We start from the raw sequence: 16,770 nt of genomic DNA on the forward strand, positions 1-16,770 counted from the left end.
TACTATTAAATAATGTTACTAGTTAAGCAGACATTTGATTAGTTTTGTTAAAGATGACAGCGGTGATAATTTGTTGTTGATGGCAAAAATAATAATAGGAACAAAAGTTGAATTCTAATATGTTTTCAAAAACTAGACAAGAAGAATTTTATAATTCTGTTTGCTAAAAAACTCCATTCATGGACATCCAGTTAATTCTGACTCAAAGGAACCTTATATACATATCAATTATAACCAAATAATATAAAACAATTAAAAATAAAAAACTATGTGTTGCTATTCAGTATCAATGATATTCAACATTTTAATTTAAAATCACAATGAAGTTGAATTAAAGCATGCATTATATTTCCATGATATTTTTTAAATGGTTGGCTATTATTTTACAACAAAGTGAATTTTTCATAATTACTTTTACCTGGCTTTTTATATATTCTCATTTCCTTTTTTTCCATTTCTTAAGCCCTGTATAGAGAGGAACATTTTTGTATTCTAATTATTCCAATGATTTTGTTTTCCTATGGAGGCAAGAGAAGGGTACGGGGGAAAAAAAGTTCAATTTCATCTTGTTCAGGAAAACTGTGTGGAGAGGAGACATTTGGATTCATCTCTGAGTTTCATGGAAAGTACTAATTATATGATGGGATTGATCCGTGATCGGAAGTCTCATCAAGACTTGGGTATGAATTTTCGACAGTTTTGCTTCTGTGTAATTTTAAGATACTCAGAATTTTATGTAAGGAAAAATAAAAACAGAGGACAGCATGTACTCTGACCCCCTGTATACTTCCTTAAATCAACATTCCAAAACTCTTGAACTTTCCCCTTTTATTTCATAAACTACTTAGAGCCCAGTCACAAACACACTTGAGGAAGTTTGGGATAGTGAAGTGACAGGATTTGGAGCCATGAAGATTTCATTTTATCAGATTTTTACCTCTCCATTTTAAAGTCTAAGGGAATCTAAGTTGAAGAGTCTGCAAGCATTTTAATTTCTTAATCAAATAATGTAGCACACAAATATGTCATATTTGCCTTAACAGATTTTTGTGAGATTTAATTTGGATAATATATATTTGAAAGTGCTTCTTATCCTAAAATGTTATAAATTACTCACATTTTGTAATTCATATTACATAAACAATATGTTTAACCATCTCAAATATTGATTTTCCTCATCCATAGCAATTGCCATTTGTACTTCATAGGTTAAATGAATAAATTATATGCTTAGTAGAAACAATGGTTAAATCTAATTTTTGGTATAAATTATTAGTGCAATTTATAAAGCATTTTTCAATATTCAGTAAATGGTTAATATTTCTCAAAGAAAAGAAAGTGTGTTTCCTTGTTTTGTCCAGAGACCAAAGTTTAATCCTTATCCAAAATTTTTAGACTCTTCTGTTTTAGCCTTTGTATGCCCTTCATTATAATAAAAATAAAACACAGTACCATTTACTAAATGCTACTATGTATTTGGCATTATTGACACTAAGGTCATGTGACTGAATTTAATTTCAATAGTACTCATTCAAGTTGTATTTATTCCCCCCTTCTTCCTCCCCCTTGTTTTTCTTTTTCTTTTTTTCATGCTTATTTCTCTTTTCTCCCTTGCATTCTCTGTGAGAAACCAGGATTCAAAAGGTAAATTATTCATGAGACGTTAGCTAGTTAGTAAATATATATATATCTAAATTTCAGTACAGGTTTAACTCCCAGGGCTTTGTTTTCTTGACTATATTGATGTTCTTATTTTAATATTGAGTTTCATTATATTATGATCTTACATCTTGTAAAAATACATGGGATCTTGTTAAACATATTTTATAAGGCAATAAATGTGTTTTAAGATAAAGTTTGAGTGTCATAGAATCAAGTAATATGGAACAAAATTAATTCATGTTATTATAGTTTTAAAATTGTGTGGAGCCTTCAAAAACTTTGTGGAAAATGGAATTAAAGTTTTCCACAAATTATTTGAAACCCCCTTACATAATCAATGGGAATATTATTATGGAGATGATGCTTCTAGTACCAAAAAAGGCTAAGTGTTCTATTAATCTGAACTTCTTGTCTACAGGAATGAATAAATGTTATAACTGTAACGTTAGACTGGCAAAATATGACACCTCAACACAATGCCAAAGGCGAAGGTCTCCACTAATTCCAAGCAACTATAGAGAAAATTGTAAGTTCTATATTCCATTTGTTTTACTCTTTCACAACACTGAGTTGAATCTTGGAATTTATGTAATTAAATATATAACAATTATTCAGTTTATTTTTACCTTTGTGTAGGAAGCAGAACTGAGATTTATTTTAATACAATATTGAAATATATGGCACATTGAATAGAAAACACCAAAAATCTCTTGCTGCCAAAAGAAACAATGAGATACCTTATGATAATAATGTCAGTATCATAGGAGAGTCTAAGAAATCACTAAGCAATTAGCTTTAAGATAATGAGTGGGAATGGGAAAAAAGAAAATTCTCTTCAAAGTTATGTCATTAAAAATTATAGAGCTATGACTCAACTGGTATTTATAGAAATAGTTCTGAATGATGAATAAATATTCTCTAATAACTTTATCACTCCAGAATAACATTGATAATAGAACTTGAGATCGCTCTCACAAAAGTAAAAATGGATAACCTCACAAATGAATTTTAATGAAAAATTTTAAATAAACTATTAGAAAATAGCATTACATCATGAGTTAATTCATTTAAAATTATAGGGAAATATGATATGATTATATCCATAATTATGTAAAACCTATGACCAGTAATATATTTTATTTAAAACACATATTTTTTTTTAAGACACATATTTATATATAGAAAGCTTATGTGTTCAACTGCTTAGTGGATAGTGGTTAGAACCTACCAGCTGCTTCATGAGAGACAAAGGTTGTAGTATGCTTCTGCAAAGATTATAGTTCTACTTTGCCATGCAGTGATACTACTAGACAGAATCAACTGAACATCAATAGATTATATATATGCATATATACATATATTCAAAAGTCACAATTATGCTAATAGATGAATTCTAGAAACATTTTCATTAAAATTAGTCAAAGGCAAGAATTTTTGTTTATGTTGGACTTTATATTGCTTTGTTGATACTAGCCAATGAAATTAATAAACAAAAAGACAAAAGCAGTATTACAAATCAAATCAAAAAAAGAAAACAAGCATTTAATAGCAAAATCTGTCATCTTTTAAGTGAACAAAATCTTTTAAAGCACATCACTAAAATTATTAAAACAGTAAGGAGACTGAATATGTGAATTAGATAAAAAATAAAAGCATAAGATTAATTGTCTTCATAATTAAAGTATAAGGACAATATGATGGAAAGAAATGCCATATGCAAGGGGACATGGAAATGGTTATCTTTTTCTTATACTTTATGATTATTTTTTTAAATACATTTTGTATATAAAAGCTAAAATAAAAATAAACTAAAGAAAGTGCAACAATAGAAAAATATATTTGGAGAGCAAAATATTACAAAACTAGAGAACATAATAAGTATGAATCTTGTAATAGTGGAAGATGTCAAAAATAGAAAAGAAATGAAATGAATAAATATCCTAGGCATTAGTGAGCTGAAATTGTTATTAACCATTTTCAATCTGGAAATCATACTGTTAACTGATGGGAATGACACGATCAAGAGGATTGGCCTTGCAATCATAGCCAAAAAGGACATTTCAAGATCTAATTTGAAGCACAATGCAGACTGTGATAGGATTATATCTATTCACCTTTAAAGACATCCAATCAATACAACTGTTATTCCAATTTATACACCAGCATGTAAAGATAGTGATGAAGAAATTGAAGAATTCTACCAACTACTTCAGTGTGAAATTGATCAAATGTGCAATCAAAATGCATTGATAATTATTAGCGATTGAAATACAAAAGTTGGAAACAAAGATGAAGGCATAGTTGTTAGAAAATATGGTCTTAGTGATAGAAAAGAAACTGGAAATCACATGATAAAATTTTGCAAGACCAGACACTATATATTTTTGATAGCCGGGTACCATCAGCTTTCTTCACCACATTTTTTTATCCACCCATTTTGTCTCCAGTGATCATGTAGGGAAAGTGCCAGATTATTAGAACAAATGTTCTTGTATTGAGGGAGTATTTGAGTAGAGGCCCAATGTCTGTCTGCTACCTTAATACTTAACATATAAATGTATGTACATAGATTTATTTCCCTATTATCACCTATAAATATATTTACATATGTGCATGCCTGTATTTAGACCTCTATAAATGTCCTTTGCCTCCTAGTTCTTTCCTCTATTTCCTTTTACTTTCCCCTTGTCCCACTATCATGTTCACACTTCATTTGGGTTTCAGTAATTCCTCAGTTTTATTGCCCTTGATTAAGCTCCACCAGGTATTCTATGACCTTTTATCCATTGATTTTAGTTCACTCGTTGTTCCCTTGTCCCTGGGTTGATTGGCAACCCCCTTCCTTTCTCCCCCCTCCCCCTCCCTTGTGTCCACCCACAATCTTCTGTCCAGTTGTTTTCTCCTCCAAATTGTTTATCCCACCTATCTTATCTTGGTAGACATGCAAAGACAATAGAAAGCACAAAAACAAGACAAAGCCAAACAAGACGACAAAGGAAGACAAAACAAAAAACAACAAAAAGAAAACCAATGACAAAAAAGGAAAAACCTATAAATAGTTTCAAGTCTGTTTTTTGACCTTAGGAGTTTTCCAGTTGAGTCTGATAGGGTGCCACACTGTCCCCAGTCTATTTTGGGTATTCCCCAGGGACTACATTGCTTGGCTCCCCTTCCTGCTCTGTTGCATGACCTTAGTGTTTCGCCACAGTGTGATGGGGTTAGATTGGGCACAATTCCCGCACTGGATCTCCAATATTGTTTCCTATAGTGCTATGGTTCATTGAGGGATGTTGTGTCTCGTGGTGGGAAGGCCCTATGGTCCTCTCTGTACATCAGCTGCTCTGAGCAGGAATATCATCTGGGGTCTTAAAGGCTTGAAGATAAACAAGTGGCCATCTAGCTGGGAAGCAACAAAGCCCACAGGGAAGAAGCACACCAGCCCGTGTGATCACAAGGTGTCAATGGGAACAGGTATCAGGCTTCAAAGACCCAGATCAAAAATCATATCAATGTGGATGAGGGAGAGCATGGAGTTTAGACCCAAAGCTCATCTATAGACAATTGGACATCCCTTTCCAGAAGGGTCACAAGGAACCAGTCAGGGTGCAGTATAGCACCAATGAAACATACAACTTTCCTCTAGTTCTTTAATGATTCCCCCCGTCCCCCCGCCGCTATCCTGACCGCAAGTCTACCTTATGAATCTGACTAAACCAGAGCATGTACACTGCTACAGATAAGAGCTCTCAACACAGGGAATCAGGGACTGATAAACTCCTCAGGACCAATAAGGGTAATAGAGATACTGGGAGATGAAGGGAAACTGGGGGAGGAAGGGAGAACCAATCACAATGATCTACATATAACCCCTTCCTAGGGGGATGGATAACAGAAAAGTGGGTGAAGGGAGTGAGCAGTCCGTGTAAGACATGGTGGGGGAAATTATAAATTTATAAATTATCATGGATTCATGAAAGAGGGAGGGGGAGTGAGGGGGAAATGAGGAGCTCAAGTAAAATGAAAATGCTTTGAAAACAATGATGGCAACATATGTACAAATGTGCTCGACACAAATGATATATGTATGGATTGTGATAAGAGCTGTAAGAGTCCCCAATAAAATGATTTTTTTAAAAAAGACAAAACAAATTTGCAAGACCAACAATTTGTTCATAGTGAATACATTTTTCAACAATGCAAATAGTAACTATACACATGACCTTCTCCGCAGAAATCAAATTAGTTGCATCTATGAGAAGAGATGGTGAAGAAGCTCAATATTAGCAGCTAAACCAGTCTAGGGACCAACTGTGGAACAGACCATCAATTGCTCATATGCAAGTTCAGGTTAAGCTGAAGAAAATTAAAACAAGTCCACAAGAGTCAAGATATGACCGCAAGTCTATCCGATCTGAATTTTGAGAATATCTCAAGAACAGATTGAATGCATTGAGCACTAATGATGGAAGACCTAATGAGCTGTGAAAGGACATTATGAACATTATACATGAAGAGAGCAAAACGGTCATTAAAAATACAAGAAAGGAAGAAAAGATCAAAGTGGAAGAGAGAAGAAAACTGAAGCTTGCTCTTCATAGCTAAAGCAAATGAGAGAAATGATGAAGTTAAAGAACTGAACAGGAAACTTCCAAGGGCAGCTCGACAAGACAAGGTGAAATATTAGTATATGCAAAGTCCTAGAATTAGAAAAAGCAAAGGAGAAGAACACACTCAGCATATCTTACTGAAAGAACTCAAGAAAAAAGTCTGGCCTTGAGTCACACTACTGAAAGACCTATGAAAAAAATATTGAATGATAAATGAAACATCAAGAGAAGATGGAAAATACACAGTCCCAACATCACAAAGAATTGGTGAGGTTAGTGATTGCAACAATCGTAATACCAGGCAGAGATTTTTTCTGCTGTGCATAGAGTCGGTATGGGTCAGAACCAACTCATTGGTATCTAACAAAGAAATATTATAAGTAATTTAATGGAAAGACAAACTAGAGAACCCACAAATAAAGTTTCATTCATTTAGAATGCATTATATACTAAAGATGGTATTTATATTTGTGAGGATACCTTGGTTTATTTATAAAATAAAGTACTTCCTTGGAGAATAAGCAACTTTTATTGAGTTTCTACCTAATTTATTATGCAAACACACTAAAAAAACAAATAAGACAAATAGCACTGTAACAAAATATGTGCATAATTTGTTTTTGATGTTAAAAATAATGAAGATATTTGTATTATATAGTTTTTAAAAAATAGCCAAGGCCAAAGGAAAGTTCTATTAAGGCAACTACAGGAAAATTAACTATTTCAGCATGCCAAAACACCATAAATAAAGTTAAAAATAAAAACTAGGCTATCCCAATGGAACACATCCATCCCATTGCTAGGAACTTCACAATTCTCAGAACTGTGCCCAGGGCAGCTTACATCATGGAATAAGAATAATTTGATCTTATTAGTCAATGACTGGTAGAAAACAAAAACAAAAAACAACCTGTAGCAGGTTGAAAATCCAACCACCTTTAGCAGGAAGTGAATAAATGATCCTTCTGAAGAGAAAATGTCCTCCTAAGGGTAGATTGCAAAAAAGTACGGCTAGAATTTAGCTAAAATTTTTCACTTACATATAACATCCCAATCAACAACTAAATAAAAACAAAATATTCCTGAAGAGAAAAATAAAATAAATTTTCAATAAAAAAATTCCAAATATGTATTAGTCACATATTAGAAGTTAAATTAATAAAAATCAAAATGGAAAAAATTTACATATGAAATTTATAAAGCTAAATAGCTAAATATTCTTTACTAAGGAAAATGTAAGAAAATAGAGGTTAATTTTTATTTTTGGTGCTGTATAAAATGGCAAAATCTGAATTGTAATTTTTAATCATTACAAAAGCTGTAAATGCAACTGCACTTACACGTTTAAGCGTTTTCCTAGAGAAGTACTTAAAATATGCAGTAAGATGCATATAAATATATATGGTATCATTATTTCTAAAATGTAAAACTTGAAATAAATTCAAAGATCTATTTTAAAAATTCACAACATGTCAACTTAGATTTTGTTCACACCGTATGTCACCGAATAAAAAAGAAAGAGCCTTAAAAGTCAAGAAAGACGATTTTCACCGGGACGTTTTCATAAGTTCATTTCCAGAATATGATAGATGCCTATATGTATATTTCAATATGTCTTTAAAAGATGATAAAGAAGAACTGTCTACATTTATTACTGTATTTGCAAAGAAAATCAAAATTGTCAACTTTCATCTCTACCAAGAGAAAATGAAGGAATTGAAAGGAGACACACACCCCAAGCTTTAGAGTCGGTTCCAACGTATGGAAATGTGCCCGCGCAGAGTCCGACTGCTCCGTAGTATGGACTCCCAAGGCCACGATCACGATAGAAACGGACGACCGCATCTTTCTCTTGCATGGCAGCTCATTCGTTCAAACTACCAACCTCTCATTTAGCCGTTCACCGCTTTGCCATTCATCACCAAGGCTCCTATGTGTGCAGAAGAATAACAAAGCAAAAGAAAAACTACTAGCCTTCCTCCCAGAGAAATCACTCCAACGTTATCTTCAACACAATGGGGTCCTTTGTCTAACCTTTCTGTTTTTCTTTGGCAGCATCTCAAATTTTCCTTGGCCGTTTTATTGCTGTAGCTATGGGGATCCGTTTCGTTGTTATGGTGACAATTTGGAGTATAATATTCATAAATTGTAAGTGTTAACAGAGAAATACATAGAAGCCTTGTTGATGTAACAAACGTAAATCATTTCTTTGATTAGGCAGAAGGCAACAAACAGAAGCTAGCTGTGTTAGTCAGGGTAGACTAGGGAAACAGAACCATAGAAACTCATATGTGTATAACAGAGAGTTTTATATAAAGGGTAATTAATTGTACATTAAGGAAGCATCCCAACCCAGTCCAATCCAAGCCTGTAAGTCCAATATTATCCTATATGTTCGATACCAATCTATAAAGTCCTCTGCAGACTCATGAAACACATACAAAAACGCTGAATGCAGGATGGTCACAAGCCAGTGGGTGGAAAGTCTTTGGATCCAGTGGCTTTGTAAGCATCTGGTTGAATCAGGGTAGGTCCATGTGGCTTCTCCAGCTCTAGGCACTAGCATAGTTCCATGTGTCTTGTCACTGCAATGTCTCCCAGGGAGTGAGCAGAGAGAGGGAGGTGTCTCCTGCCTCCAAGGATGAAATACCCGATTTCCCAGAATTCTCAGGAGAAAGCCATGCCCATACAGAGGCCTCATTGGCTACAATCCAATTAACAGACTTGACTCCAGCCCTTCACTCTTAATCCTCTCAAATCCCAAATTGACACCAGATTATGTAACTACTACACTAGCGAAATTGAATGAATGCACATTCTTAATGTATTTTACAATTGGTCTTAAAATTTGTAAGTGAATTTGCTAATGGTTACGTCACACAACCTTTTAAATTTCATGATTATTTTATCAGCACCATTCAACCAAGAATCTACAATACCTCTGAATGGTAAGTTAATATTTTCTGATAATTCCCAATGTAAATTGTGTACATCTGTTTATACTAGGGAGTCTGGATGGCCTAAATAATTTACAAACATCTGCTAATCTAAAGCCTGACAATTTGAACCCATCAAGTAGATCCCAGGAAAAAAGGACTAGTGAACTCCTCCTGTAAAGTAAACAAACAAATAAAAAATAAACTAAAACTCAATGGATCCGTTCTACTCTGTAGCAAATGGGGCCCCCGTGAATTGGCATTGACCTGATAAAAATGGTAACTGTGTGTATGTGCATAGTACTTAATCACACAAGCTATATTTGCTACTACTTTCTCTTTCTTTCTTTAGCAGAAAGGTGTATTTGCTTAAAATCTATCAATTCTGACTAATGGTGACTGTATAAGATAGAGTAGAATTGCCCCTGTGGGTTTACTAGACTGTAACTCTTTATGGGAGTAAAAGTCTCCTCTTTCTCTTGCAAAGCAGCTGGTGGGTTCAACTTGCTGCTCTCACCATTAGCAGCCCATCATGTAACCATTCCACCACTAGTAGAGGATGTTTCATTTTTGACACGTCTTTCTTTCGATATAAATGTGCAGGGAGGGATATAACAATGAGCATAAACATAATGGTTTCACTGTGTAAAATTTTAGAGTTGAAATGGGAAAGCTATTTAACTAGTATAGATAAGATCTGCTACAACATTCAAACAAGCAAAATTAATAACATTTTCTCCCTTTCTAGACAGTTACTGTGGCCCATGTCCTAACAACTGGATATGTTATAGAAAAAATTGTTACAAATTTTCTAATGAGAGCAAAAACTGGTACCAGAGTCGAGCATCTTGTGAATCTCAAAATTCCAGCCTCCTGAAGATATATAACAGAGAAGACCAGGTTAAATATTTATTTCAATTCTCCTTCCTATATTTAATCTTAAAATACGGGGCAAGTTAATGGAATATAAATTTGGAATAGACTGCATCTTTCTTTGAATACTGACACACTGAGTCATCTCAGACAAGACACTAAAGTTCTTGCTAAAGTCATATTTAATGAGACATTCTAGAAACCAGTATAATGTACTTTGGAAAACTTGCAATATTACTTTAATAAATGTCAAAATGAAATTGTTGATTCACTCACAATGTATTTAAATCTTTAGTTTGCCCCCTTTAAAATGTCCCCATTAATAACTTTTTAATGAAGTTTTGATTGTGACTTATGTGGAGGTTTACACATTAAATCAGTATTTCATTAAATAACATATTATTTTATTTGAGGTCATTAATTGAAAATACCCACAATGTAACATCAATTAGCTTATCATCTTCTTATAATTCCCAATTTAATTCCTCCTTCTTTCCTAACCTTTCTTGCCTTCTGAATTTTTTCCTTAGGCAAACATTGCCCTTTTGATCTCAAATTGTTCATTGTATAAGGAGTGCACAATTCATTGCTGTTATTGTTCGCATTATAAACCTCCATATTTTATGACTGAAAGTGTTAGTCGCATGTTTGAAGGGTGACTAGGGGCCATAGTTTCTCCAAATAGTAAGTCTGGTCTTTTATTCATTGTGTTCCATTTTTTAATTCACACTCTATCTTCTAATGTGATCCCTTTTAAAGCAGTTGGTGATAGTAGATGGGCACCATATAGTTCTTCTGATTTCAAGGTCATGGAGGCTGAAGTTCAAGTGGTCTGACCATTAGTCCACTGAAATAAGTGTTTCTTCGCTTGTCAAAGTTTCTTCATTCTCTGTTCCAAATGAGGTGTGACCAATGAGCTGGTCACAAACTACTGATCAAAGTAAACTTAAAATGTGGTCTTTGTTGATTATCTTATACTAATTGATATATTTTCATTATGGATAAATACATGTGTAGAAATATCCTCTCTCAACCCTATACATATTTGGGGGTATAATTTCATTTTCCTTCAAACACCTGTATAGCCTGTTTGTCTATCTATGCATCCATTTGTAGATAATTGTCATGGAAGGATTATGGGTATATTAGTATTGACCTCTGTTGCCTTTAACGCTTGTATTTTTCTCAATATTTCCCTTTACTGTCATCATTTCTGCTAATATTCCCTTGCACCCCTGGTAGCCATGAAGGATTATTTCTGTTTGTGTGAGAACCCTTTCCTGACTTTTTATAATACTGGACTCATGGAAATTTCCCTTTTGTGGTGCATGCATTTTACTAAGCATGATGCCCTTCAGAGTCATCCGTTTTATAAGGTTTAGCAGATTCATCATTATTCTTTGATGTTTCAGTTTCCGCTGTGTATATTGATGCACTATAGTCTGCTTATCAGTCTTCTACTGATGGAAATTTAGATGTTTTTCAACTTTTATGTATTACAAATAATGCTGCAATGAACATAGGTGTGCATATGTCTATTCATTTCGGAGTTCTTCTTTTCCTAGGATATATATTTAAGTAGTGGGATGTATGGATCATAAGGGATTTCTGTCTCCAAATGCTAAAGGAAATATCATTGTGTTTTGCACAGTAATTGTACCATTTCACAATTCCATCAGCAGTGCATGACGGTGGTTCCAGTCTCTCCCTACTCTCCCCAGCATTTGTGGTTTGCTGAGGTTTTACCCTTTGTTATTAATGCTGGGGTGAGATGGTGTCTCACTGTTGTTTTGATTTACATTTCGCTATGGCTAAAGAAAGGCATCCTTTCTTTAGTGAAAGGGTAGTTAAAGGGTTACACACGGAGCATCTGACCACAGATTGGCCGTTTGAACCAATTAGCTGCTCCACAGAAAAAATATACATCTCTCCGTTTCTGTAAGGATTTAAAGTCTTGGAAATCCAAAGGGGCAACTAAAGTTGCCCTTGTCCTGTACAGTCACAATGAGTTTGAATCGACTTGATGTCACTGGGTTTGGTGTTGGCTGTGCTCTGAAAATTTAGTAGAATTCAGTAATGAAGCTATCCAGTCTGCTTTTTATTTAGTTGGGAATGTTTATTGAACGGGTCAATGTTTCTGTTATGAATTTGTTCAAAGTTTCTACCTCAGTCTATGTTAGGTTAGTTGGTAGTCTCTTTCTAGAAATTTGTCATTTTCTTCTAGATATCCAAATTTGTCGGAGTAAAATTCTTCATATGATATTTTCCTTTTTGTTTCTGTTGGTTTTGTTATGTCCTTGCACATTGAAATTTTTTGCTATTTGCAACATTTTTTGTTGCTACACTTTCCATTGGTTTGTAGAATTTATTAATCCTTTCAAAGAATAAAGTCCTAGTCTTATTTATTCTTTTTTCAGTTTCATTTACTTAGAGTTCTTTATATGCCTATAAAGTCAATTTGGTTGGTGATGTTGCTTTGTTATTCTGTGTCTTCGTTTACTTTCTTTGGAATTGTCCTGTCCTTCATCAAAAGGGATGTATTAAATTCTGCTGCTATTATTATGTAGTTGTTTATTTCTCTGTTAAACTCCATTAAAGTTTGGTTAATGTATTTAGAGATGCATAGATATTTATTACGGATATGTCTTCTTGCTCAATTGACTCCTTCAATCAGTATGTAATTGTATAATGTTCTTCCATATCTCTTAGGTTGGTTTTTATCTTAAAGTCTATTTTATCAGAAATTAATCTTGTCATGCATGCCCAGTTTAAAAAAAATAATTTTCTTGTAACATTTCATAAATCAGTTGTATCAAGCAAATGTGTACATATGTTGCCATCATTTTCTAAATGTTTACTTTCTATTTGTGCCCTTGGTATCAGCTCCTTTTTATTGCCCTCTGCCACCCCTCCTCCCACCTTCGTGATCCCTTTATAAATTATTATTGTTTTCATATCTTACACTGACCGCTGTCTCACCAGACCCATGTTTATGTTGTGCATCCCCCTGGGGGGGCGTTGGTTGGGGGGGTGGGAGATAAGGCATCGATCATTGCCATTGGTTCCCTCTTCCTCCCTTCCTCCCCCCATCTCCTACCTACCCTCCTGGTATCACTACGCCCAATTCTGTCCTGAGGGATTTATCTGACATGGATTCCATGTGTTCTGAGCTCTTATCTGTACCAGCGTACATGCTCCAGTCTAGCCAGAACTGAAAGGCAGGACTGGGGTCATGATAGTGTGGGGTGAGGAAGCCTCAAGGAACCAGAGGAAGATTGTGTGCTATACTGCACCTTGGGTGACTCATCTCTTCCTTGTGATCCTTCTGTGATGGGATCTCCTATTGCCCAGAGATGAGTTTTGGGTCCCTGCCTCATTCTCAACAGGTTTTTGTTGTTGTTGTTTTGGGTCTCCTGGTACCTGTTACCTGATTCCATCAAGACCTCCTGATTGCACAGGCTGGTGTGATTTTTCCACGTGAGCTTGTTGCTTCTCTGCCAGATGGCCCCTTGTTTAACTTCAAGCCTTTAATATCCCAGGCGCTATATCTTTTGATAGTTTTCTAACCACATTTGCTTATGCACACATTTTGTCTTCGGTGAACATGTCGGGAGGGTGAGCATCACAGGATGCCAGGTTGTTAGAACAAAGTGTTCTTGCATTGAGGCAGAGCTTGAGCAGAGGTCCAAAGTCCATCTACTTCCTCCATGTATTGCCATATAAATATATGTACCTAGGCCAATACCTCTAATTTTATGAATTAATATATATATATATAAGTGCACACCTATGTTTATACCTCTTTCCATAGCTTTATTTCCTAGTTCTTTCCTCTGTTTTCTTTTAACTTCCTCCTACCCCACCATCATGCTGGCTCTTCTTCTGCCTTCTCATAATTCTTCAGCTAGATTGCTGTTGCTCCAACACCACCAGGGTCACCTCATTGTTAATTTAATTCCCTAGTTGTTCCCCTGTCTATGGCATTGTTTGCTCACCACTCCTTTCTCCAGCTTCCTCCTTCCACAAAGTCCCTCCAGAACTGTTGGTCCCATTGCTTTCTCCTCGGGCTTGCTTCCTATGCCTATCTTATATAGGTAGGCAAAAGAACAATAATGGAGACAAAACAAAATGAAAATGAAAGATTGAATAAAAAGAGAGAAAAAATGAAAAAGCATATATAATTACAGGTCTGCCCGCTGATCTTTATGACTATCCCCCACTGGTCCTGGGAGTTTGGGGAATTGTCCTCTCCTAGCCTGAAGCCTATTTGGGGCTTCTCAGAGGCTTTGTGGCTTTGCTTTGCTAGCATTGCTGATCTGTTCTGTTCCCTTCTTGATTTGTCCCACTAGGAGGGTGGGGATGTCAAACCAGACTAACTCACTGCTGTTTCTCCCCAATATTGTCCTGTGTCATGGGATGCTCCAGTGAGGGGACATCACATCTCAATCTGTTGTTGGCCCTACAACCCTCTCTGTGCCTTAGCAGCTCCATGCAGGGGTGCAGAGATGTCCTCAGGGCACGGTGTGCCGATATGGGCTCTAGTACCTCGCTCTCTCTATTTCCTTCTTGGTTTGCTTTTCTGTGGGTGTGGCAGGCCAGCCCCTCTCCCTGACCTGTAGGTTTAGTGCTGTCCTCTGTAGCACAAACCTCTAGGGCTGGGGTCAGTTTGTCTCTGCTTGGGGAAGTCCTGTAGACCTCTCTGTTCATGATTTGCTCCAGGTGGCTACGTTGCCCTTATGGTTTGATGCTTGCCCTTTTTTGATTGCCATTTGCTTGATATATATTTTTACACTCTTTGATTTTTAGTTTACTTTGGTCTTTATTTCAAAAGTGTGTACAGAAATAGTGTTCTAGTCTATGAGAGTAAGCAGATAAATAACTATTAGAATCATAAAATATAGATAAGAAACTGTGTTAGTCTGGGTACATTAGAGAAACAAATCCACAGAAACCCATATGTATAAGAGACAGTTCAATATAAAGGGTAAGTGCACATCAAGAAAACATCCCAACCCAGGGCTGCCCAAGCCTACAAGTCCAACATAAATCAATATGTCCAACACAAATCCACAAAGTACTCCTCCATCCCACAAAACACTCAATGATGCCAACTGCAGGAAGAAAGTCAAATCATTGAATGTGTAAGCATCTCAGCATTGGCAGGGGTCTCCACATGCTGCTCCAGTACCCAGGGCTCCACCAGGGTAGGTCCGTGTGGCTTCTCCACAGGGATGTCTTGCAGGAAGTGAGCCTTGCCAGCTGAAGCAGGGAACTGGCTAAGGCAGCTGCACTCTGGTCCAGCCTTCAGAAAGCAAGAGACCCAAGAACTAGAAAGGCGAGGCTACCAAGCCATTTATTCCTCTGCCCTTCAATTAACCCCACATGTGTTTATCAGCCAGGTTGGCACAATAAACTAACTACCTCAGAAAGTATCATAATAAATGTGTATATTTTATTCACATTGTTTGACAACATATTAATCTTGATTGCATTAATTATATAGTAATATATTATTTATTAACACATATTAATATAATTATATTATTTGACAACATATTCATCTTGAATCATCTTGATATGATCTCATATCACCTTGGAAGGAATATGGCAAAGTTAATCTTCATTTTTCACAGATTCTGTATTTGCTAATTTGTCAAATTGCTAAAAGTAATTTTTAATAACCAGTTGAATACATATCATGCTTTCTAAATCATTCATGGACATTTTTAAAGTAGCATATATTGAGTTACCAGACATGCACATTAGCAGCTGAGACTGAGCAAAGCAAAGCTTATTGTTTCAGCCCTCCTAGAATAAACAATGTCTTTTAAAAATAAAACTTTCATTGTGAATTGGGAGAGTTTGCAGAGCAGATCATCAATTTAAACAGTGTTTTTTTGTTAGTTACTTAGTGGCATCTGGCATATTTTCATATTTCTACTTTCTGTTAGTAATTTTAGTATTTAAAGTGGTTCCCCAAGAGTAAAGTCATATTGACATGTTCTCAAGTGTAACAAGGCTGTGGTGTGCATTCCAAAGAAAATAGGTGTGTTAGACAAGCTTCATTATGAGTCACAATCAACTCAAGGGCAACAGACAACAACGATAATGGTAACCTTCATTCACCATGAATTAAAGGGTAGCCATGAGTGAAATATTAATGTGTAAACTATATATCTATATATAGATAGATATATAGTTTATATATACTCACACACACACACACACACACACTTCAATAAACTGTAGTTAAGCACGTTGTTGTTGCTATTAGGCACCATATCGTCAGCTCTGACTGTGACTTTTTATATCACAGAATAAAATATTTGGTTCTGCATTGTCCTCACAATCATTCCGTTGAGCCCATTGTAGGAGCCACAGTGTCAAACCATTTCATTGAGAGTTGTTGTTTGTTTGCTTGTTTTCTGTTGCTAACCTCCTACTTTACGATGTTCTTCTCAAAAGGAGTGAGATAAAGTTTCACCACCCTTGCTTCAAGGAGCATTCTGGTTGTAAAATCTTCTAAAATAGACCTGATTTTTTTTTAAATCAATTTATTGGGGCTTGTATTAGTCTGGGTACTTTGGAGAAACAAATCCACAGTGACCATGTAGAAGAGAGAGTTTTATGTAAAGAAAAGGTGCATCATGAAAACATCCCAACCCAATGCTGCCCAAGCCCACAAGTCCAAC

At 35.4% G+C, this 16,770-nt stretch overlaps 1 protein-coding gene across 1 annotated transcript in view; it reads left to right on the forward strand.

The window, feature by feature from the left end:
* Positions 1–619: 619 nt before the first annotated feature.
* The window catches only part of LOC101640032 (NKG2-D type II integral membrane protein), a 19,662-nt gene continuing 3,511 nt past the window's right edge, over positions 620–16,770 (forward strand). The window contains exons 1-5 of the mRNA XM_004717610.3: positions 620–680; positions 2,081–2,188; positions 8,325–8,417; positions 9,182–9,217; positions 9,954–10,105. Coding sequence (XP_004717667.3) covers positions 620–680; positions 2,081–2,188; positions 8,325–8,417; positions 9,182–9,217; positions 9,954–10,105 — 450 coding nt within the window. The remainder of the gene's footprint in view (positions 681–2,080; positions 2,189–8,324; positions 8,418–9,181; positions 9,218–9,953; positions 10,106–16,770) is intronic.

The sequence above is a fragment of the Echinops telfairi genome, unplaced genomic scaffold (genome assembly GCF_000313985.2).
Source record: "Echinops telfairi isolate 266 unplaced genomic scaffold, ASM31398v2 ScPeMD7_1957;HRSCAF=2489, whole genome shotgun sequence".
NCBI classification, from domain to species: Eukaryota; Metazoa; Chordata; class Mammalia; order Afrosoricida; family Tenrecidae; genus Echinops; species Echinops telfairi.